General features: G+C 41.6%; 2 protein-coding genes across 3 annotated transcripts; one reads left to right on the top strand and one right to left on the bottom strand.

Moving 5' to 3' along the window:
- Positions 1-3,650: 3,650 nt before the first annotated feature.
- On the bottom strand, positions 3,651-6,244 carry med10 (mediator complex subunit 10). 2 transcript variants are annotated; one of them, NM_001304076.1, is given in 5 exon segments: positions 3,654-4,223; positions 4,226-4,313; positions 4,724-4,826; positions 5,745-5,828; positions 5,975-6,233. In NM_001304076.1, coding segments are annotated over 5 exon segments (420 nt in total). In that variant the 5' UTR covers positions 6,097-6,233; the 3' UTR covers positions 3,654-4,200.
- Positions 6,245-8,972: 2,728 nt separating this feature from the next.
- On the top strand, positions 8,973-22,410 carry ube2ql1 (ubiquitin-conjugating enzyme E2Q family-like 1). Its single transcript, XM_010873225.3, has 3 exons — positions 8,973-9,223; positions 9,676-10,597; positions 19,195-22,410. The coding sequence occupies exons 2-3, from the start codon at positions 9,869-9,871 to the stop codon at positions 19,324-19,326; spliced, it is 861 nt and encodes a 286-aa protein (XP_010871527.1). The 5' UTR covers positions 8,973-9,223; positions 9,676-9,868; the 3' UTR covers positions 19,327-22,410.
- The last annotated feature ends 2,933 nt before the right edge of the window (positions 22,411-25,343 follow it).

A 25,343-nucleotide genomic window follows, 5' to 3' on the forward strand; every position in this document is an offset into this window, starting at 1 on the left:
GTGTGTGCGCACGCGGGTATCTCGTCTCATCAAAGCTCTTTCTGGGTGGCTGCCCCCGTTATCCTCCAGGGTTCCAATATGCATAACAAATACACAGCACAGCTGGGCAACACACACCTTCTGCTTTTTCCATGAACTAGGCATTGTTAAGCACACGACACAGGCCATTGTCTCCCTCCATCTAGCCAGGGACCGGAGAGGGGGGTGAGGGGTGTTACCATAGTAACAGGAGTGACAGAAGGAAGAGGCCTGGCTTGGTGACTGCCTTATGGCCCCTACTGAGGAGTTGATGGACGTATGAGTGCGTGCTGGGGGGGGGGGGTGTATTAACAAACATGTTGACCTACACGCTGAGTAAAGAGTTAAAAGAAGAGAAGTGTGTATGTTGTGTGTGTGTTACGTGGCTTGTGTAATTACAATGGTACTTTTATACCAAGCTTAAAACTGGATAGTTTTACTGCATGGTCAAACTCTCCAGTTTTAAATTGGTATAAAAGTGAATTATTCCCCAACTTTTTTCACTGAAAGCTGCCCTTAATTGAGGCAAAGCCTAAACATTTGTTTTTGGCCAATAACCTAGTGAAGATTTGGGTAAAGTTCTGCCATCAGCTTATTATAAACGGAGCCGTAACGCTGAGGTGCCATTTTTACACAGACTTCTTACCTTCTTTCCATGAGGTCCTGACCAGTTTTACAGAGATGATGCACATCCAATTAAGTTGTTTATTTTCCTAGACAGGGAAAGAAAATAAATACTCTAGTTTTGTTAGCTGCTGGGCTCACCATTCACTGGAAGAACTCATAATTCCTAATGATTACTTCCAAAAACCATAGCTTGATAGCTAGTGGATATAAAACGTCTACATACTCCTTTTAAAATGACAGGTTCTTGTGATGTAAAAGAATGAGACAAAGATAAATCATAAATGTTTCCAACTTTAATGTGACCATGAACAATTCAATTGGAAAACATTAGAAATTTTTGAGGGGGAAAAATAAAAAACTCACAATAACCTGGTTGCATAAGTGTGCACACCCTCAAACTAATACTTTGTATTTTCTTAGTTGCATCTCAGAGCAAAAGCCATGGTCTGCAGAGAGCTTCCAAAGCATCAGAGGGATCTCATTGTTGAAAGATATCAGTCAGGAGAAGGTTACAAATTAAATTACAAAGCATTAGATATACCATGGAACACAGTGAAAACAGTCATCATCAAGTGGAGAAAATATGGCACAACAGAGACATTACCAAGAACTGGATGTCCCTCAAACATTGGTCAGGGAGGCTTCCAAGAGGCCTACAGCAACATTAAAGGAACTGCAGGCATTTCTGGCAAGTACTGGCTGTGTGCTACATGTGACAACAATCTCCCGTATTCTTCATATGAATGGGCTATGGGGTAGGGTGGCAAGACAGAAGCCTTTTCTTACAAAGAAAAACATCCAAGGCCGGCTGAAGTTTGCAAAAAGAAACATCAAGTCCCCCAAAAGCACATGGGAAAATGTGTTATGGTGTGATGAAACCAAGGTTGAACTTTTGGGCCATAATTCCAAAAGGTATGTTTGGCACAAAAACAACACTGCACATCACCCAAAGAACACCATACCCACAGTGAAGCATGGTGGTGGCAGCATCATGCTTTAGGGCTGTTTTTCTTTGGGGATGCAACCAGGGCCTTAGTCAGGGTGGAGGGAATTATGAACAATTCCAAATACCAGGCAATTTTGGCATAAAACCTAGAAAGCTGAAGATGAAGTTCACCTTTCAGCACGACAACGACCCAAAGCACACATCCAAATCCACAAAAGCATGGCTTCACCAGAAGAAGATTAACATTTTGGAATGGCCCAGCCAGAGCCCAGACCTGAATCTAATTGAACAACAGGTGGGGTAATATGAAGAGGGCTGTGCACAGGAGATGTCCTCACAATCTGACAGATTTTGAGCACTTTTGCAAAGAAGAGTGGGCAAATATAGCCACATCAAGATGTGCCATGCTAATAGACTCCTACCCAAAAAGACTGAGTGCCGTAATAAAATCAAAGGGGGCTTCAACAAAATATTAGTTTAAGGGTGTGCACACTTATGCAACCAGGTTATTGTTTTTTATTTTTCCCCTTCTAAGATTTCAGTTTGTTTTTCAATTGAATTGTTCATGTTATAGGTCACTTTAAAGGTAGAAAAAGTTCTGACATGATTGTGTATACACTTTTTATACCTACTGTATCGACCACCTTAGCAAACTGTGTCGGAGACATTTTGGCCCATTCTTCTTGGAATATTTCCTCCAGGTTGATGGTAATTTTATAGTGCCACAGATTCTCAATCGGACAGAGATCAGAACTTTGACTGGGCCATTGTAGGACACTCACCGTTTTGTTCATGAGCCTTTCCAGTGTTGGTTTGGCCTTGTTCTTGGGATGACTTTCCTGGTGAATTTGAAAGGTTAATTCCTACCCAAATTAGGTCTTTAGGTGACTGAAACTAGTACTCTTGCAGTATTTTCCTTTATCTTGTATTTTCTTTTTGATTTATGTTGAATAATGTCTGCTACTTCATACCCTTGCCATCTAGTTTAAAACAGCAATACGATTTACCGATTCAAGCAGTGGTAAACCCCAAGCCTAAATCAAAAACAGCATTTCTACAACTGTGGCCATGAAGATGTCCAAACAGAGTACAATTTTCCTTGGAAAGAGATGAAGAATAAGACGAAGAAAGAGAAGAATCAGAGGGAATGTTGTCCCTGTATGATGACATCAGCGACCTTGCTGACCCCCTGCACGCACACGACAACACTGGTTTCCCCTGACGACAAGTTGCATTGTTACATCCGTGTCTCACTTAAAAGCACACAGTTCTCTGTCACTATGTCAGTTGATAACCAAACAACCAGGCATCCCAGAAAAACACGCACACACAAACACCTGCATGGTGGAGTGCTTCCAGAGTACTTTGCATCAACTGTTACCACAGGGCACTGTGAAGGCCAGTGACAGTCCCACCAATTAATATGCATGTTATACAATGGGAGAGACGTGTTCAATGTAATGAACATTTTTATGTTTTATTTGTTTTACTAGACGTGAACATCTTAAAGCTCGGACATGCATGTCCTTGATTATGTTTGCAGCGCTTTGTCTAGCAAAAAGGGCCGGAGGTAAACCTGCTATCCATCCCCTGGACTTTGCATTCCTAATCTGGTGAGCAGGCTACTAGTCATCAGGATGCAGCTACACAGGAAGTCATAACAGGGAGCGTGCCCCTCCCCCTAACCACGACAGCTGGTCCACAGGCTCTCCGCTGCAGGAGGCGTGCTCAGCCATGACCCGCCCTGATGATGGCTCCCTCGACGCAGACACACGAAGCGTGCGCAAACATGGCGACAGACTGTTTCTGCCAAATTCCGTGGACACACCGTTTCTAAATGGGAATGGAAAATCATATATATATATATTTATTTTTTTTTACATTGTTGCCTTAAATTATTCTTCCATTTCCTTCTTCAATGTTCACTGAACAACAGCTGTGCTAATGTACAGTAATGTCCATAAGGGTTGAAACCTTAACCATTTGCACATCAAAATTCAAGTATCCGTTCATGAATTGCAGTCTGGGAGTAACTAACATGACACCAAATACAAAAATGTTTCAATCACAAGCTAATTTATTTGCAAAGTAAAAAAAGAAAAAAAAAGAAAACTTCAGACTAGTTTCTTGCTTATGTACAAGATACTTTTTAGATACCTGAGCTTATATTAAACTGAGTCCCAGTCCAGGTCTGAAGTGTACAATGACATTTTTGTTTTTACAAAAGGGTTTGTGAGAGTATAAATGCTATATACATCTTGTAAGAGCAATTTCACAGAGCAGGAGAACAGCTATAAAATAATTCCAGTACAAACAAAAAACATAATTGAAAAAGACAATAATAATTTTCTGCACTAGCTTGCTTTTGTTTTGTCCAAAAAACATGGATCTTTCCATAGAGCATCTTTCCCCCAACACTTGCCATGTCAGAAAACAAAGAGTTGGTCCTCTAATTACCTCTACAGCTCTCATTATTCCATGTCAACAGCCCACTTCCATATTAATACTGTGAGATACCATGCCATATGTTTGACTCATTGATCCTGCTCTGTGAAAGCCCACTGTGGCGTTGTGCAGCGAGTTAGTGGTGGGGGTTAGGGTTCACAGGGTTAAAGGTCTGGGGTTACTAAGAGGGGGGGTCATCTCCATGGATAGCTTTGTATTTAGCCATCTCCTCTGGAAACGCCTTGCCCAGCTCAGATATCAGCAAGCTCTTGAACTTCTGAAAACAGAATCAGAAGAAAGGGCTCAAATATATTACTGTTATTCAGTGAAGATAATGTTGCTTAAAGACAACGGGGCAAAAATGGGTTGTATCTGCTCATCACTATCTTACAATGCACTATAATCACAATCTACTGCAGTGGTTCCCAAACTTTTCAGTTACTGTGCCACCATCTAAATTTTGCTCTGTACTAAGAAACCCTGAAGTACCCCCTCATGTGCATTTCACCAGTGAGCCTACGATCTCATGAGTGTTCGCAAGTACCCCCAGGGCATAGACTAGGTACCCTCCGGGATCCTAGCACCCCTCGTTGAGAACCACTGATCTACCGAATCACACCAATTCGGACACAGATTGCCTGGTGTTCTGTTTATGTCTTTATTCGGACTGTATCGATCGGCACTCACCGTCATAGTGTCGATCTTGCCTTTGACCTGCTCGTTCTTGGCCAGGGCTCTTTCCAGACACTCCTTAGTGTAGAGCTGGGGGTTGCGACCCTGGTCTATGTACCTGTCGAAACATTATTATTAGCCGAGTTATGCTGAGGCCTGTGACCAGGAGGATGTCCGAGCGAGAGAACGAGAAAGTACATGGGTGACAGCACTTTCAATAGGCTCCCCATGGCCATCCTTCCAAGTGTTGTTGATTGACTGAACTACTGGAAGTGGAAAATGTCGTTATTAGATTTTGTGTTTGATTGAGAGTACCGGCATTTACCGCTCACATTTGATATAAGCATTCATTTTCCCCTGAGTAATCAATCAAGGTTCTCATTTTAATTGTTCCATGTTTTTGTAAAGAAAATTCTACTATGCTAGAGAACGTTTAGTTGACAAGGTAGTGTTTGTTTTAAGTTGTATGCATGCTAACCTCATGCAGGTCCAGTGTCTTGTCCTGGAATTTGGTGATGGGTGGACAGGAGAAAATTTGGACCGGACCACCATTTATGCACTAAGATCACCATTAAAAGCATATTCTACTATAATGAAGGTCTACACAAACCACACACCTGATGTTGCATTACAGACCAAACAGGTGCTCCTCATTGTGTCTCTGTGTGAAGCTGCAATGTTAATCACATTCTTTATAAACCATTTATCAATTTATTATATAAATAATGCCAAACATGCTTCACTGGCTTAAGAAACCAATGATGAGCATGGTCTAAAGCACACTGGTGCAGTTTCCTTCATACACCAAATTTTGTTTTGATACAAGCTCTATTTTGCAATCTTCCTATGGTAATTATTTAATTGCATTGGTTTGATGGATCCCAATACTGCACCATAATCCACCAATTGTTATAATTTTCCTTATGAGAACTACCCCAGTCTTTATGAGAAACCTTGTCTTCTAAAGTTAAGAACTATAAAGTAAATTTAGAGAAGTAAACTTATTTAGTGATCTTAAGTAGTTACATGTACTCACTCGAAAGCCTCAAGTGGTACGTTGATCTCATGTAGCTGCTGGCGACATTTCTCAATGTCCTGGAGTCCCGTGATCATAAAGTTTCTGAAACGCACAAGAGCAGAGAAGTTGCCACAACAAGCCGAAAACATCTTGTATCAAATTAACGTAATATATGTGAGATAAACGAAAGCTAGTTGGCATTGTAAACCGATAAGTATATAAAACAACAGCAAAACAGCATCACTTACAGTTTTTGATTTAGTCCAGTTTGACTGCTAGGTTGGAAGTCGCTAACAATGATTCCCATCTGTCGAATATTTTCAACGAACTTTTCTAGATGTTCCTCGAGGTTATCAAATTTCTCAGCCATGTCTTCAACAAAGCAGTAGCTATGTCATCAGTTCTCATAAACATACAATACTTGTTGAAATATATATATTTTTAAACAGAATAAACCTTTGTCTGTTCATCACAATATCAACCCTGCTTTTCAGACCCTACAATACTGAACAGTTTTTCGGCAGGGTGAAATCCAATCACGGAAGCGTATGTGTTGTTACTGTAGCAACAGCCAATAGCAAATTGCCATTTATTGCTCCTGATTGCTGCAAAGAGTCGTGCTATGAAACAATAAAGAGAAGAGCAGCGAAGCTGACGTTTGGAAGATTGTGAAGTAGGAAGGTCCTCAATACGCTTTTACAGTTCACTGAAATTTGGCTTCACATTTGCTTAGGAAAATACCACAGGTATGACAAAAAAGGTCCTGTTCTAATTCCGGCCGCAAGTTTAAAACAGCAAAACCCTACCTTAACTGATGTTACATAGTACATCAGTTCCTCACTTACACATTTTTATTTTATCTGATAAAAGGAACTAACCAATATTGACATTTAAAATAAATAAATCAGGTGTGAAAACGTATGTTTGGATTTGTTTATAAAGCAGTATCTATCAATTACATTCAATACAAATTCACCAATAATCAGATGTAAATCTTTATTATTCTCTATGCTATGACATTGTACAGTATGTTTCTGTGTGCAAGTGATTGTTTCAGTGATAAATCCTTCTGTAAAACGAATTTCAACCAGTAGATCAAACAAATGACTGAAATTAAAAAGTCACTATTTAATAACCATGGCTCTTCTCATAACACCGACAAGAAAACTCTTGACCATTACCGATATCTCATATTCAGACATAAGTCATTTCTGTACCTGTTTTCTCTGGCAAAAAAATATGTTGTTTCAGATCATGCTTCTAATTTCACCAAATGCAAATTCAATCATACCTGTTACCAAAGACTAAAGTCACTAAAATAAGTACAATGAATAGGAAAATTATAAATTATGTAATAATAAAATAAATACACAGATACACTCTTCCTGTAAGTGTACACAATGTCTGGATATAAACGTAGTAAATACAATATTAGGCATTATCAACAAAACTGCAACATAAAATATATAATACTGATCAAACAAATATAACAAAAGGACATCTCTACAAACAAATAACCAACATAGCACTACATTTTCACTTCACAGATTGTGCATCTCATCGACAAATGACTCAAGTGAAAACCAAAAAGAGGACAAATAAACTATGGCAAAGTTATGAGGCCCCTGATAACGGCCTGAGCGAGTTGCCTCTTCTGCCTTTTGGTAACTCTACACCTGCGAGAGAAAGATGTAGCACTTTAAATAGGTATAGAAATCAAAAATCACACAATTCACAGGTGTTAGGTGTTGTCAGATTAAAGGCGAAAACATAGATATAGAAGGCTAACTAATGTGTTAGGAAGTAGCTAAATGGAGTGGAGGGCTTAATCCACGCTACGGCAAGGCAGTAGCCTATTCATTATTGTTTCCAAAAAGAATAGCTAGCTACAAACGTTCATCAGCACAGTATTCGGAAATGCTGCCAAGCTCATTTTTATTGTATGGGCATTGCGGTCAAGCTAACTTTTTACATTAACTGAAGCTATTGATGTTATACTAACAAAATTAGCTAGATCTGCTCTTGTTTAGTCTTGTTAAGGTTTTGTTAGGTTGTTCAATAATCTTAACGTTATAGCCTATAGGCAAAGCCAATTGAGAACAACGTTTTTCCTCCTGAGCCCTGAAATAAACCATAATATACACAAAAGTGGCAGTAAAACGCGATTTTCGCAACAGAGGTTGCAACATTTACAACCACTATATGGATGTACATAATAATTTTAAAAAATATAACGTGTAGGCCTATATTGCACCGTAATATACCTTTTGCTATAGTGTAATATGACTATGGCTCAATCACAATGGTAAACTATTTCGTTTATAACTTAACTGTAGTGTCATACGCAACTGCGCATGTGCAATTCAACGAGTCAGTCATTCAGTTGAGATGAGGCAAATTGAATCAGAACCTATTCTTATTCACTGCAACAACCTGGGTAGGGTTCTTATTAGGGTTAATATATCTCAGTGGGAGTGTTATGGGGGAGGAGAAATTAGGGTATACTATCTTGCACTGGGACAGAACGACATATCAGTTAGTCACTTTCATATAGCCTAGTTGTATAAACGCCCATTAGCTAGGCCTTCTTATGATATGGCTCGGATTCAGGTTTGGCTTTTAGGGTTTCAGAAAATATACAACATATTTCCGCATATATTCACATGTGAACCCAAAACCCGGACTGGTCTGTCTTATTCGAAAGCATTTGCGGAAGTATCGGAATGTTGTGCCTCTGAAAAATGAAATTAAGGTCCCTATCGCGATTTAATTTTGGTAACTCGCATTTATAAACAACCATATAGACGGTAATATACTTACATATTAAATAAGTACAATTAAACAACAACATTTAACAAAATAGCTTTAATAATATACTGTGTTGGTCAAATCGTCTTTAAACATGTATGTTTAGTAGCCACTTTGTGTATGCCGTAGCACTGACAATTCACAAGTCTATAGGCTACACTTGAAATCTTATTTTTCAAGTCTTATATAACACCATGCCTCGTGTAGAAAACATGAAAACCAAAAATACATGACGTTTATTTGAATTGTAGAACTCTATAAGAAAAACCTTCACACATTAGATTTAATGTTGTATATCAATTACAATTTGAGCATTTCAGCCTGCATATGGGGCCCTATACGGGGGGGCTTATTACGTATCGCCTACGATGACATTGGCTGTATAGCCCAACCCACTAAGATCTCTCCTCCTCCATTGACATCTAGTCCCCAGTCCTCATCATTATCCATTCCAACCAGGTACAGCGGCGGAAGCCAACCCACGTCTGGCCGTTCCGCTCCGCTACAGCTATTTGTGTGTGTATGTGTGTGTGCGCGCACGGAGCTAACGAGGAGTGCGTGTCCTCGCCAAGGATTAGAGTGGTTGGTTCGTCCTCAGTAACATTAGAGGCAGTGTTGTGGCAGCTGCAGTTACATCAAAGGCTTTAGCTCGCTCCTTCAGGTCACAGCGACTGAAGCTTTGTTGGATGGTAACCGTTTAATATCCTTCACTGTGATAGCTGATGCTGTAGCTGCAGATTCATTTTTCCCCCCTTGCGGCTACAGGACATTGGGGATTGAAAGGATTTATGTATGGTAAATCAATGTGTATATTCCAATAGAGTAAGGCGGCAATGGTCTCTGTGTTATTTATAACAGTAAATAATTGGAAAAACCTTGTAGATGTATACACTGTAGAAAAATAGCTATCTGTTCTGTACCCAGTGTAGCCTATTGGATAATAGCAGAGATTCCGCAGCCATCATTAGCAGGACTGCAGTCAATAGCCACAAACCAGTCAATCCACCTGCCAGAAAGGCTGCGATCAACTATTGAGAATTAATAAGGATTATTTTTATCTTCTGTGGCAGATTTATTGAACTGCAAATCGAATAGACAGCAGTTCAATGTCGGTTTAATCATGGCTTGTGTGTTTTTTCAGTCGGACCTTGTCGGAACGATGCACTGAGGGACTAGGCTAAATGCAAGCGTCGGTCCAGATTTCTTCCTCAGAGGCTGCGGTATAGCTGAGGGATTGCGGCACACGGTTGACGTTTTTTTACTGGTTCACTGTGTAACGTCAGTGGTTTGGCTAAAGGGAGAATTCCGTTAGCCCTGCGCTCGGCTAAAACATAATGGCCACTCTACTGCGAAAAATCGGTCTGATTCGTCTTCACGACCGGGACACAGAAGACCCCAAGCATCACCAGGGCTCGCTAAAGGGGACCAAGGGAAACACGAAGAACAACGCGAAACAGCACTGTCAGACTACCAACGAGACCAACAACATCCTTAGCACTCCCGAGATCAAAGCGAAGAAGCTGGACCAGCACAGCAGTAAGGACAAACCGTCCGTAAAGGATAAGCAACAGGGGAAGGACACCAAGGAGAAACAGCAAACGGGAGGCGGAGGAGGTGGGATCGGGGTAGGGAAAACAGCGACCAGTGCCTCGATACCACCACCAGCCCCTCACCGGCAGCACTGCACCCAAGTTCGGACGAGGAGACTCATGAAAGAGCTACAGGAGATACGGCGGTTGGGTGACAACTTTATAACGGTTGAGCTGGTCGACGACAACCTATTTGACTGGAACGTCAAGCTCCACCAGGTGGACAAAGACTCAGCACTGTGGCAGGACATGAAAGAAACGAACACCGAGTTCATACTGCTGAATGTCTCTTTTCCCGATAATTTCCCATTCTCACCGCCTTTCATGAGGGTGCTTACCCCAAGATTGGAAAACGGGTACGTGCTGGACGGCGGAGCGATATGTATGGAGTTGTTAACCCCCCGCGGATGGTCCAGCGCTTACACAGTGGAAGCGGTGATGAGACAATTTGCCGCAAGTCTCGTGAAAGGACAGGTATGACTTTATTTTTGATTAATTCACGTTTGATTAACTCAGGGATGTCTGTGTCTCTCAACTTTACGTGTGGGTTTTGTTTTGATACACGAGTCCGAGTGAAGCCTTGCTCTTGAAGGTTGATACCTGACACTCAAGCTCCATGCGTCATGTTTAGGGTAGCTACCCATACTGCGTAAAAGCTCCTTACAAGCAGTTGTCTACCCTTGTTATTTGCCAAACTGGGCAGAATGGTGTTTTACTGGCATACGGTTATCATGCGACCCCTGAGAGGGACTAAGAGATAATAATCTTTTATATTCACCCCACTTAGTTTGGCGACGTGAGCACATTTTCCATTGCCAAGTAAGCATCTTTAAATTTGAAAACGATGGAGAGAGAACGACGAGTAGCCATCTCCCCGTCTTAGACGTGATTAATCTTTAGATGTGACATTACGGCCGCCATTTCGCTGCTCTGCTGTGAACATTCTCTACACTGTGTAAAACGCATAGGCAATTCCCCCTACCTATTGGAATGCACCAATCTATACCACCTCTAGAAATCCTGGGAGTGCAGGGGGTAAATTAATGACAGCCATAACATCAAAGTCACTAGCCAGAAACCCTTCTAAACGTTCACGGGTGGTCATCACGTATTCCCCTACATGAATTATTTAAAATACACTGAACAAAATGATTAACGCAACACTTTTGTTTTTGCCCACATTTATCATGAGCTAAACTCAAAGATCAAATACTTTCTCAATTTACACAAAAGGCCTATTTCTCTCAAATATTGTTCACAAATCTGTCTAAATCTGTGTTAGTGTGCACTTCTCCTTTACTGAGATAATCCATCCACCTCACAGGTGTGGCATATCAAGATGCTGATTAGACAGCATGACTGTTGCACAGGTGTGACTTAGACTGGCCACAATAAAAGGCCACTCTAAAATGTGCAGTTCCATCACACAGCACAATGCCACAGATGTTGCAAGTTTTGAGGGAGCGTGCAATTGGCATGCTGACTGCAGGTATGTCCACCAGAGCTGTTGCCCGTGAATTGAATGTTCATTTCTCTACCATAAGCCGTCTCCAAAGGCGTTTCAGAGAATTTGGCAGTACATCCAACCAGCCTCACAACCACAGAGCACGTGTAACCACACCAGCCCAGTACCTCCACATCCACATCCAGCATCTTCACCTCCAAGATCGTCTGAGACCAGCCACCCGGACAGCTGCTGCAACAATCGGTTTGCATAACCAAAGAATTTCTGCACAAACTGTCAGAAACCGTCTCAGAGAAGCTCATCTGCATGCTCATCGTCCTCATCGGGGTCTCGACCTGACTGCAGTTCGTCTTTGTAACCGACATGAGTGGGCAAATGCTCCCATCCGATGCCGCCTGGCAGTTTGGAGAGGTTGTTCTCTTCACGGATGCATCCCGGTTTTCACTGTACAGGGCAGACGGCAGACAGATTTAGGCAGATTTGTGAACAATATTTGAGAGAAATAGGCCTTTTGTGTACATAGAGAAAGTCTTGGATCTTTGAGTTCAGCTCATTATCCATGGAGGCAAAAACAAATGTGTTGCGTTTATCATTTTGTTCAATGCAGATGTAATAACGAAGTGTACGAGTACAGCAGCTGTCTTGCCTATAGTGTTATTGTAACCTCTACAACAGTGACGTTGACCAAGCCTTCTTCAGTCTGTCAGGGTTCTTCCTCCCCTCCACCACGCTGCCCCGTGACAGTGACAGACCGACTGAGCAGAGCACATTATCACGTAATCCAGACAAATCTGTTGTCCGAGGACACTGCAGCACTTCAATCTGGATGGCTGCTACGTTCTACAGTTCACTTGAACCTTCCCGGTCATCAAATATGACAATTTCCCTGTAATGTGTCATTTTTGTAGACCTGTTGTCATATTGAATCAAACCACTGATGCCTGAAATACACAAGGAAGGACAATGTGTCTTTTTAATTTGTTATGTACGTACAGTATAATTGGCTGACGTTGCTTGTCAGGCTTTGCATCTATCTGCCTCAACTCTCTCTGCCAGTCACATGTCGTCCTTAAAGCAGGAGAAACCTGGGAAATCATTTCACAGGATCCCCTCCAGTGATGTAAAAGGGATTTAACTGTATGATGATGTAACGGCATTTCAGCTGAATTCCTGTTGACATTGGGTCTTGCATCTGTTTTTAGATATTATGAAATGAAAAAGGGGGAAATACCCAAAGTCTTAAAAACAATGTAAGACATAAAGAAAACCAAAGCAAACGTGTGTGTGGTGTTTTTGACTTTCAACATGAAGTTGTTATAATATTCTAATAATAATAACATTGTAAATGCACTTCTCTCACACCAAAGGTGTTGAAGAAAATTAAGAAAATCAACAAAAAGTAATGGTACAATCCAAAATACAGAACATTCTAAGCAGATAATAAAAAGCAATATATGTGAGTCATAGAAACACATTATACTTTACATTGGAATAACTATAAATAATTATCTTACAGTGACATACAGGATGTGGTCACAGTCATAAATACATGGACAATGTAGCAAAAAAGGATTCGTAGCAAAAAAGGATTCGTAGCAAAGACATCAATACAGATTGGTGTTGTACACATCATCTTAATTTTTTTTTACTTAAACCTAATATATTTCCAATACCACCAGAGAAATTAGACCCTAATTATCCATTGTCAGCAGCAGCAGCTGAGTGCTCAATCCCACTGCCTAAGGCCTGTGAGAAGAGGCAACTGACATGGCTGCCAAGGTCTCTGAGGGACCTGGCGATAATTATTTTGCTTCCAGGTAGAAATCATTTCCTTCATCAGAATTGGAGTTAACACCCACGCTCAAGGTTCAAGGTACGCCATTTTATTAGTTTCTTTCAGTGGCAGCCCACAAAGAACATCCCATTTCTTGTGAAAATGACTTGCAGCAGTGGCCTTTTGTCCTTGTGTGTGTGTGCGTGTGTGTGTGTGTGTGCATAAAGAGCACTTCATCTTGATTAGCAGCTTATCTGTGATTACACCAATGGAGAGATAAAGAGAGAGAACAAGAGTGTGAGGTAGAGAAGGAGGGAGGGATATATAGTGAGCAGTTCTGCAGTCAGTCAGTAACACTAGTCCATCCTAGTACCATTGTCCTCTGGTTTGCTAATGAAAACAATATTGAATAATTATGCTTGTGGGTGTGTGTGTGTGTTTGTGCACATGTGTCTTCCCTTGTGCGTATTGGTGTATCCTGATTTCCCATGTGATTGGTTACCTCTGCTGCATAGAAAATCTAAAACATAGTCATTGTAATTCCTACTCTAAGGTCCTGCCATTCTCACTTCCCTGTGGTAGTGGTGGTGAAGACAATAATCAGAAACATGAATTATAATTTTCTACACAGCTTCTGCACAGGACGATAATGTAGTTAGTATTAATATTTAACTTCTGACAAGGACGATGATGTAGTTAGTATTAATATTTAACTTCTGACAAGGACGATGATGTAGTTAGTATTAATATTTAACTTCTGACAAGGACGATGATGTAGTTAGTATTAATATTTAACTACTGCACAGGACGATAATGTAGTTAGTATTAATATTTAACTTGTGCACAGGACGATGATGTAGTTAGTATTAATATTTAACTACTGCACAGGACGATAATGTAGTTAGTATTAATATTCATCTTCTGCACAGGACGGTAATGTAGTTAATATTAATATTTAACTTCTGCACCGGACGAGGATGTAGTTAGTATTAATATTCATCTTCTGCACAGGACGATGATGTAGTTAGTATTAATATTTAACTTCTGCACAGGACGATGATGTAGTTAGTATTAATATTTAACTTCTGACAAGGACGATGATGTAGTTAGTATTAATATTTAACTTCTGACAAGGACGATGATGTAGTTAGTATTAATATTTAACTTCTGACAAGGACGATGATGTAGTTAGTATTAATATTTAACTACTGCACAGGACGATAATGTAGTTAGTATTAATATTTAACTTGTGCACAGGACGATGATGTAGTTAGTATTAATATTTAACTACTGCACAGGACGATAATGTAGTTAGTATTAATATTCATCTTCTGCACAGGACGGTAATGTAGTTAATATTAATATTTAACTTCTGCACCGGACGAGGATGTAGTTAGTATTAATATTCATCTTCTGCACAGGACGATGATGTAGTTAGTATTAATATTTAACTTCTGCACAGGACGATGATGTAGTTAGTATTAATATTTAACTTCTGCACAGGACGATGATGTAGTTAGTATTAATATTCATCTTCTGCACAGGACGATGATGTAGTTAGTATTAATATTTAACTTCTGCACAGGACGATGATGTAGTTAGTATTAATATATAACTTCTGCACAGGACGATGATGTAGTTAGTATTAATATTAATCTTCTGCACAGAACGATGATGTAGTTAGTATTAATATTTAACTTCTGCACCGGACGATGATGTAGTTAGTATTAATATTTATCTTCTGCACAGGACGATGATGTAGTTAGTATTAATATTTAACTTCTGACAAGGACGATGATGTAGTTAGTATTAATATTTAACTACTGCACAGGACGATGATGTAGTTAGTATTAATATTTAACTTCTGCACAGGACGATGATGTAGTTAGTATTAATATTTAACTTCTGCACAGGACGATGATGTAGTTAGTATTAATATTTATCTTCTGCACAGGACGATGATGTAGTTAGTATTAATATTTAACTTCTGCACAGGACGATGATGTAGTTAGTATTAATATATAACTTCTGCACAGGACGATGATGTAGTTAGTATTAATATTAATCTTCTGCACAGAACGATGATGTAGTTAGTATTAATATTTAACTTCTGCACCGGACGATGATGTAGTTAGTATTAATATTTATCTTCTGCACAGGACGATGATGTAGTTAGTATTAATATTTAACTTCAGCACAGGACGATGATGTAGTTAGTATTAATATTTATCTTCTGCACAGGACGATGATGTAGTTAGTATTAATATTTATCTTCTGCACAGGACGATGATGTAGTGGTAGACTGTGCTGGACCCCAATGTAGCAGAAAAACACCCTGTTTTTAGGCTGAATGAAAATAAGCTTTTATACCGCACCAAAGTCTATGATGAATATTCAATAATTGGTTCTCAAGCATTAGACAACTGAAAGTACACTGCTTCAAACCAAGCAATAATTTTTAGGTTGTCTCAGCTACGTAATTCCTGATCCACCATGGCCATGGACACTCTTGTTCCTTTAGTACAGTCAGAATAAGTGTTTAGCGATGCATGGACAATTTACACTAAATCCACATCTATTGCATATCGCAGTGCCTGTACAACTATTAGCACATTGCCCATAAAGCTCCAGTCCACCCCACTCTTTCACGGATGTTGACAACATGTCCATCTCCCCAGTCCTTTAACATGCTCTTCTAGTTGACTAGTTATTACGCAATCCTCCCCAGGCCAAAGCCTTTTCCCAGGAGGCACTGGGGTCCTGGGCATAGTGCCCGTCGTTCGGCCTATTGACTGATCTCCATTCACAAGAACACCCATCAGCCACTTTCCTTTGCAAGATAAGTGTGGTCATCAGGACTTGAGCAAAGGGGGGAGGGATGAATAGGTGAACTGGAAAACAATGAAAGACCACAACAGTGTACAGCTTCCAAAACACAGATCATCAGTCACCATGACGTCCACACGCACACACAGTTCTCTATCCCTTCCTGTCTCTTTCGCTAATCCCCTTTCTGACGTCCTCCCTCCCTCTCTGACCTCTCTATCAGGTCATTTCTGTGGAAGACCTCAAACACAAGATAGTTAATTAAAGCTAAATTTCCCCCTTTTTAATCCCCAAATCACAAAGCTTTTAGAACCGCTTTACTTTCACCTCACTCAGCTTAGGAGTGAACTCTTTCAAACTCTTTCTTTTTTTCTATTCATTTCTCTATATCTCCTGTTATCTTCTTATAATCTGTATCTTTCCCTTTCACCGAAGATCTCTCTCTGTTGTCTCTGGCTCATAAAGTGTTATTCCGCCCGGACATATCCTGAGGCATGGGGTAGTTATTCCTGTACCTAGTCTGTCCGCACACACAGACACACACACACGCACACACACACAGTCCCCTGGCATGCATAGACACAGCCACACACAGGAGACACAGGAAACAATCATCACACAAGGGAGAGGAAACAAGTGTTGACTAGGGGCCTGACCGTGTTGGTCCCTAAACGCCCTGCTAGAGTCATATAATACACAACATGGTAGTCAAGCCTTTATTGCTCTTCCAGGGGAGGCGGATAAGGGACAAAAGGGCTAAAATTACTGTGATATTGAATTGCCAATATTCAGTCAGTGCAAGACTTTTCAGGGAACTGGTTCTAATTGAATTGGAAAAATGTTAAATCATAATTCATGATATTTTAAACCTGTAGCCAAAGGTTGCTAATTAAACTACTGATTGGTTTGAATCAACACTAATCACCATTAGTGAAGCCTCATCGGCAGCCATTTTGAGGAGCAAACAATGTTGTATTGTGAATTAAGTCCAGAATATCCTGTAGATGATTATTTATACTATGGAAACTGCCTTTCTCAAGGTAACCTTTAGACAGGTGAAACAGTCCAGCCCATTTGACCTTTCCCCTCTGGATTTTTTCTGTCACAGATGAAAGAAGGGTAGTTTTTATTGGATTCCTTTTCCTGATTAAAAAAAAGACCTCAACAATTTACAGATGTCATTTCTGTCCTTATAATGGAAAGAGTTTTAATTGCAGCTGTCACAATGTCTAAATTAGGCCTAATACTCTAACTATTGAGATGCAGCACTAGGTGCTATGTGTCTCCTCTTAGCTATCCTGAGCTGTTGATCCTGCTGTTCCTGTTCTGAATAACCGCGTCTCATTAACCAGGCCAGGCGGAAATGGAAACTGTGTTCCTAATCACCCGACCACGGAATTATGACCTCATCCTCCTTATCCCCATGATCCACAGGACACAACATGGCAGACCAGACGCACAAGCCCTTTATCTGACACACAATGGCTGGATTCTCAAGTGACACCCTGTTCCACGTGTACTGCGCTTCTTTCTGGCTGACTAAGAATGTTCATGTCAAACACAAGGAGGAGTTAACATGGTGCGCCATATTGAACCATAGGCCTAATGAGGTTTGGTGAACCTTTTGACACAAAATGGCCGCCTAAAGACATCAGCCACTAATACATAATCTTGAATCTTGCTGGCAGAGTAGCACAAGGGTCCAGCAGAAAGGTGTGCAATTGGCCAGCGCTGTGCGGGTTTGTGCATTCGGTAATTTAATATTGTTGCCCTGCCAATCTAGGTAGAAGGTCGTGGAGTGCATTCCATCCAGCGGGGCAAGTCAGAACGTCCTGGTTGCGTGAGCTGCATGATTAAATCCAGAATGCCATTGGATGTACTTCGAGAAAGACACATATCTCGACTTTGCCTGACCCGAGTTCACTGGAAGTTGCCGAGATGAAGCAGGGCCTAAATCACAAATTGGATTTCAAAGAACTATAAATGTTGTTTCACTCTGAACATTGGAAATCGATTGAATCCGGTGTTCCTCTCTGTCTCTCCTGCAGTCTCTCGCTCTCTGTGTGTGTATGTTCAAATGTGATTCACTGTAATGTTATGCTACATAGGTGAGTCATTGATAATGTAATTAAGGACAACATACTACGCCTCCAAAAGCAGAATCAGACATGTATCCTCCTATCGTGGCTTTAAGGTGAAGACTGTTTTTTTTTTTTGGGGGGGGTGGGGGGTGGGGATTTTGTTCTCCCACCCACACAATCCTCTTGTGAAGACTGAGCCATGTTGCCTAGAGATCGCCTTGCGTTACTGTCACTTGCATCGCCTACACTTTATGTTTCCCCCCTCTCTCTTTTTTTTTTATTCGCTCCAAGGCATATTATCTGCCTTTGCGTGTGCTGTAAATACAGTTGCAGTCTTCTTACATAGATACAGTGCATCTGTGACACAGCTGCTGACAGGCTGCTTTCTGCAGAACACTCACCTGTTGATACATTTTTAAATATGTGATGTCGAAATGTCTCACTGTTGGCTCTGAGAACAGGATCTAGACTAGCGTCTTCTCTGTGATGACAGAAAGTGTCTGAACTACATTTCGGTATGTGTGCTTCACCATGGAACATTTTATTTCTCTGTCAATTTTGTTACCATTCATCGTCCAGATGCAGTATCGGTGAAATTAAGCCCCCCCCCCCCCCCCGAGCACAATCAGTGGCATTTTATGTTTTTATTTTCATTTGGTTGACATGACACGGAAACAGCATTGGCTGGGGATCTGGCCTGAGAGCTGGGGGAGGGAATGGGGTTGCGGGTCTCAGTGTAACGGGGTCAATGGACTGTTGAATGCAGACGATACTGGTCATCATCGTGTCTCTCTAAACGGATGTGCCTTCATATTACTAGTGATGGCTTGAGGCAAGTACATTTTATGTTAATCATCTCTGTCTTCTCTCGCCCCTGTCTCTGTTTCTCTCTCTCTCTCTCTCTCTCTCTCTCTCTCTCTCACAGGGACGTATCTGCAGGAAAGCAGGGAAGTCCAAGAAGGCATTCAGTCGTAAAGAGGCGGAGGCCACCTTTAAGAGTCTGGTGAAGACTCACGAGAAGTATGGCTGGGTGTCGCCTCCTGTGTCTGACGGCTGAGGAGAGGGGACAGCCGTGATGCTAGCTAGCCATGCTAACCACACCACACCACGCTAACTCAACTCCTCCTCCTAGACCCTACCGCTCCAGTTGTTTTCCGTTTTATTCGTTTGGGTTCTGAACACCTCACTGAGACCTCAGAAAAATCGGAGGAAGCCTTGTCATTGAGGTTTACTCTTTCTTCAATTTGCAGGTTATTGTTATTCTTCCCCCTCCCCCCTGGGGCTGCACTCCTTCCTTTCCCCTCCCTCCTCTCTCTCTCTCTCTCTCTCTCGCTTTCTGTGTTCATCCCTCGTTACCTTGCTGTTTCCTCTCTGTTCATCCCTCTTTCGGCTGAGTTGAAGGTTGAAGAAGGAGCTGTGTGAACTGACTAATTCATGAATGGTAGCCAGAGAGGTTGTGTGTCAGTGTAGTGTGTGTGTGTGTGTGTGTGTGTGTGTCGGACACCCAATCCATTGACACAAACACACACTGTGGGACATTCAGACAGACTGAGTGGATTCGTGGAAAGACTGTGAAAGACTATTAAGAGGAGGTGCACCTCTGCTCTGCTCCTCTACCCAATCTTCCCGTCTCACCTTCCCTCCACATCTCCAATCTGACACCTCCACTGAACTGAAGTCAGACTTTCCATCCTGATCAGTTACATAGAAACAAGCCTGTTGATGTTTGATAGAGAGGCAGTGCAAGCTGGTGGCTCGCCAGTTCACCCCTTTTTTTCTTAAATTTTTTTCTCCTCTGTTACGTTTTTCTTTTTGACTGTGGTGTTTTTCACAGTTCAATGCAACATGAAGATTGTAATTGATGTAGAGCTGCGCTCTCTCTATCGTTCCTTCTGCCCCCCCCCCCACCGCCGTTCTCTCTCTATCTTTGTGGCTAAATTTAGAGTACACTGTGTTGCATAGACGGTCACTGATTTCCAATGGAGAAAAAAAAAACGATTTGCTTTATACACTGAGACCGTACAACGTAGGGAATAGCAGTGAAGCCACAGCGTTCTCTCTCTCGTAGCTCTCTGGTCATATTGTCATGTGTAGGAGAAGACCAACAGCTACATATTTCATGATTTAGATACCAGATGGTCGAACAAATACCCAGACCCCTAAAGGGTTTGTGTGTGTGTGTGTGTGTTTGTGCTTGCATGAGATTGTGTGTGTCTCAACATGCTTGGCCTCCCATTGAATCCCTATGCGAAGGCAATGGTACCAATCCAAACCCATAACAGTGAATCAGTAACACAGCGGTGTTACAGTATTGACATTACCATGGTAATGATGGTTATGTCCTGGCCAAGGGAAATCATTATCTCTACTAGTCCCCTATGGGACTGAACACAAATTGGAGACCAGAGAGAGTGTTGTTGTGCAAGGTTAGACAAGCTGTTTTGCATTGGCTCGTCACAATCATGTTTAGTGCTGTTACTCATATACACACACACACACACACAAATACCACAGCCAATGTGACTGTGTGAGTGTTTGAGGAGCCCCGTTGGGGATGAAGAGGTTCTGTAATAAACGACTATCGTCTGGGCAACGGAAAGTGTCTCTGCACGCTCGACTGATGTCCAGAGAGAGCGAGGAAGAGATGGCGAGGAACAGGGAGATACGGGGGAAAGCTTTGATGTTTCACCGCTGGCTCCTCAAAATGTCAGATGAAATCCAAAATGGCCGAAAAGAAGGGGCGTTTCATAACACACACGCACACACACTCCAGCCTCCAGGCCCCCCCTCCTACGATGCACCTTGTGCCTGGCTGTGAATGAAGTCCCACAGGGAGCTATCTGCTAACTGCCTTGGCATTTAAGCTGAGAGACATTTTCAGAGACATTTTCATCACACACACAACCACACTGCTTGGACATTGTGTTAGTCTCACCTCCCAGGTCGTAGCATCTCCAGCAGCTTTACGTTGTGTTTGAGGCAGTGTCCATACGGTATATTCATCGCCAGGGCAGGATGATTTGTGCGCCAGAGGGTTTGTGTCAGGCTCTCTGGGAGAAAGTTGGAGAAGTCACCATCTGTATCTAACCATGCGAACGGGCAAGTGCACTACTTTTGAGTGAAACCCTTCGTAGGTAATAGGGTGGGATTTGGGCCAGGTTACAAGTTAGCGCTGGCGGTCTTGTTCCTGTTCTGTTGCGGGAAGTGTAGTCAGGGCTGGCTGTGGGGCAAAGAAAACTAGTGTAAAATGATGGATAGAGGAAAAAATATCTCCAAACTGGGTGTTGGTTTAAAGAGAATCATTTTGTGATATAGTTTAGATCGGTAGTTCTCAGACACAAACTGAGTGGGTGGATTCTGTTGTATTATATCTGCATGTGGTAAGTAATTGGTAGCTAGCTATCTTTTTTCAAGAAAAGCAACAGGAAAACGACGGGGGGGAAAAAACGAACAGCAAAATGCTTCTCTTCTCTTGATTTCCGGTTTCTGTATGTATATTTTTCTTTCCAACGTCCTAAAAAATACTGTCACGTTGTGTTCTATGAATGTTGGTGTTTTAATTTATTTGTGGTTTGCCAAAATGAAGATTTTGAAGCATGTCGCAGGTATTGTCACAGAAAAAGAGAAAAAAAAAAAATCCTAAGAATGATGATGTATGTGTCAGAAGTAAAAGGGGTTGTCCAGGTGTACATATTCTGGGAGACTTACGATACCAGATTAAGAAGAACTACATAATGATTTCATAAAGCCTCAACATTCTCCAAGATGTCATTTGTCACCTGGGGCAAAACTCTATAGGACTTAGTGGAACGGAAGGAGCATTTGAGACTCTTAGCTCTCACATTTATTTCCTACTCTGCTCTGTGATATCACGGATGTCCGTCCTTCTTTCTCTGGTTCTGGACAACAGTACTACTTGGGTAGAAGTTGCTCTTAGGCAGATCTGGGGTCAGCTCTGCCCTAACCCTAGCCATTTGAGTGGAATGCGCAGTTATGACCTTAGATCAAATTCTAGGGGCAACATTCCACCTTTTTCCAGACTTAAGTGTCTAGTCCAGACCAAGCTTAAAAGGTCAAAAGGTGAAAGGTCGTTGCAAGACCAAACAGGAATGTGCAATAAAAGTTACGGCTTATTGAAACATTGCTGAATGGACCTGATTTTATTTTCAAATGCACTCACATGATACATCAAGGAATTCATCTCTTATTCATCTCTAAGGTCTATGCTGCTGATTAAAACGTCTTCTTGACCAAACTAGAGAAAACTGATGTAAGACATTATCCTTTAACTGTCCAATGCCTGAGTTTGTTGTTCCCCTAACCAATGACTGAGTAGTTTTAGTACATTTGTGGACAGCCAGCGGTGTCCAATGTTAAGGTCTCTTCAACCAGCAACTACTAACAATATTTATTAAGCATTGACACATCACTGTTTTCTGTATTTCACATGGGGAAAGTCCACTACTCTCCGACAGTCATTTTGTATACCCACTTAGCACTGTGTTTGTGTTCCGGTTTGGTATTAAAACCCAATATGTTTCTGCATTGTCTCAGAACCCATTAGCTAGCTATTTTGGTGTCCCTGGAATTAGAACAGAACATTCTCTACTTGTCCTCTACTTGATTAGACACTTTATTCTGGTCACGTTGCTGTCTGTCACGTCTTTCACCCCCCCCCCCGTGATACATTTTAGTCACATCACTAGCATGTCTTTCATCCTCCCTCTCTGTCTCTCTCTCTGTATCAAATTTGTAGGCTAGCATGTCTCTGTGGTTTTTGTACATTAATACCACTTCATGCCACTGTTGAGAAGGAAATAAATGTGAGCGGAAATTCTACACCAATCTGGTCACAGACACATAACCTAAGAACTGCCAAGAACTCTGACCCAGAAAAACCAAGAAAGAATGACTAATTAGGGGCAGAAAAGATTGTGTCCCATGGCATACAAGGGAATATTGCATTTCTCCCCTCCCAACATTTATGCCTTTTTAAGGTAATGGGTCCCTACCAAAAACACACACCAACTGTGAAGCAGCTTGAGTTAAGTTACAGAGGTTTAGAGGAGGAAGACCTAGGTGTTGAGTTACGGATGTTCAAAGGAGAAGAGGGTGTTGAGTTAGGGAGGTTCAGAGGAGGAAGAAGGTGTTGAGTTAAGGAGGTTCAGAGGAGGAAGACCTAGGTGTTGAGTTACGGATGTTCAAAGGAGAAGAGGGTGTTGAGTTAGGGAGGTTCAGAGGAGGAAGAAGGTGTTGAGTTAGGGAGGTTCAGAGGAGGAAGAAGGTGTTGAGTTAGGGAGGTTCAGAGGAGAAAGAACGTGATGAGTTAGGGAGGTTCAGAGGAGAAAGAACGTGATGAGTTAGGGAGGTTCAGAGGAGGAAGAAGGTGTTGAGTTAGGGAGGTTCAGAGGAGGAAGACCTAGGTGTTGAGTTACGGATGTTCAAAGGAGAAGAGGGTGTTGAGTTAGGGAGGTTCAGAGGAGGAAGAAGGTGTTGAGTGAGGGAGGTTCGGAGGAGGAAGAAGGTGTTGAGTTAGGGAGGTTCAGAGGAGGAAGACCTAGGTGTTGAGTTACGGATGTTCAAAGGAGAAGAGGGTGTTGAGTTAGGGAGGTTCAGAGGAGGAAGAAGGTGTTGAGTGAGGGAGGTTCGGAGGAGGAAGAAGGTGTTGACTTAGGGAGGTTCGGAGGAGAAAGAAGGTGTTGAGTTAAGGAGGTTCGGAGGAGGAAGAAGGTGTTGAGTTAAGGAGGTTCGGAGGAGGAAGAAGGTGTTGAGTTAGGGAGGTTTGGAGGAGGAAGAAGGGCTGAGTTGGAAGGGTGAGTTGTTTAGGTCAGTGGATGAGTAATAACTTTATACTGCTGCACTCATACATCATTTATGGATGACTGTTTGGAATGGGTGTCTATGTCCTTTAGGGCTGGTGTTAGAGTGCCATTAACAGTGTGTTTCTGTGCCTGTGTGTCTGCTAATAAAGAACTGGGTTTAATTTCCTGACACTGTATCCAGTTAGACCTCGATGTGCTAAACTCTGTCTCACCAATCCCTTCCTGGACTGTATTCCCCTCATCTAGCTCATCTGCATTTCTAACATGTTCCTGTCAATAGAAAAAGATAACGATTATAAAAATGGGGATAAAGGTATACCACTTCATATAATCACTTCCAAAATGATAGACATAAATAATGTAACTGAACACTGTTAATTACATCAATAATTCTAGATGGTCAACTAAAAAGACCCATTTCTCATATTATATATGTACAGCATTTCCCAAAACAATGTACGCCAGAATGACACCAAACCCACCACTGATGTGTGACCAAATCATTTTATTTATACCTAACCATAGAACCTGGTACCAATCCAAGGCCCAATAGTTTTTAACAACTCCGTTCGTTAGTTTCCTTCAATAAAGGCTTGTTGTTCATATCTACCAAATATGCTATTGGAGTGTAGGTGGAGCCAAATTCTAGATTTGGATACTCAGAGATGCCAAAATGCCTCCTCCGTAGCTGTCCGAATGTGGCTATTTGACTCTTCTTTGCTTTCTGTGCTTGAAGATGACAATGCACTCGGGTCATTTAAAAAAAAATATATAATCAAAATTACATTAAAAATAAAACCTATTCTGTGAGCTATGGTGTTGCAATGAAGTGATATCGTTTTCTCAGATTGTTGTGTGCCTTCAAAATAGTCCGTTTTGCTCATTTTCGTCAGGGGTGTTAATCATTTGGGAGGTGTCTGAGTATAGGCATGGATATAGAAAACCCTACAGGAACCTCAAGGGAATGTGCCTCTTAACATTACCATGCAATACCACGTCCCCCTGTCTCAGTGTGTCACTCCGTGGGAGGAGTTAGCAACACTGGAGTGACTGACTTAGTGCATTATAAAGAAAAGACCACCCGGCCATTAGAGAGGAGAAAGGGATGGTTGTTTGATCCAGGACTGCTGAGGTGTCTCCAGGCACCGGAACACACCACAGTACGACAGATCAAAGCTTCCTCCACTACAGTCCCAATGCATGGACGGAATCTGAGGAAACACATTCATGGCTTACACATTCATTGTGTATT

The sequence above is a fragment of the Esox lucius genome, chromosome 10 (genome assembly GCF_011004845.1).
Source record: "Esox lucius isolate fEsoLuc1 chromosome 10, fEsoLuc1.pri, whole genome shotgun sequence".
NCBI lineage: Eukaryota > Metazoa > Chordata > Actinopteri > Esociformes > Esocidae > Esox > Esox lucius.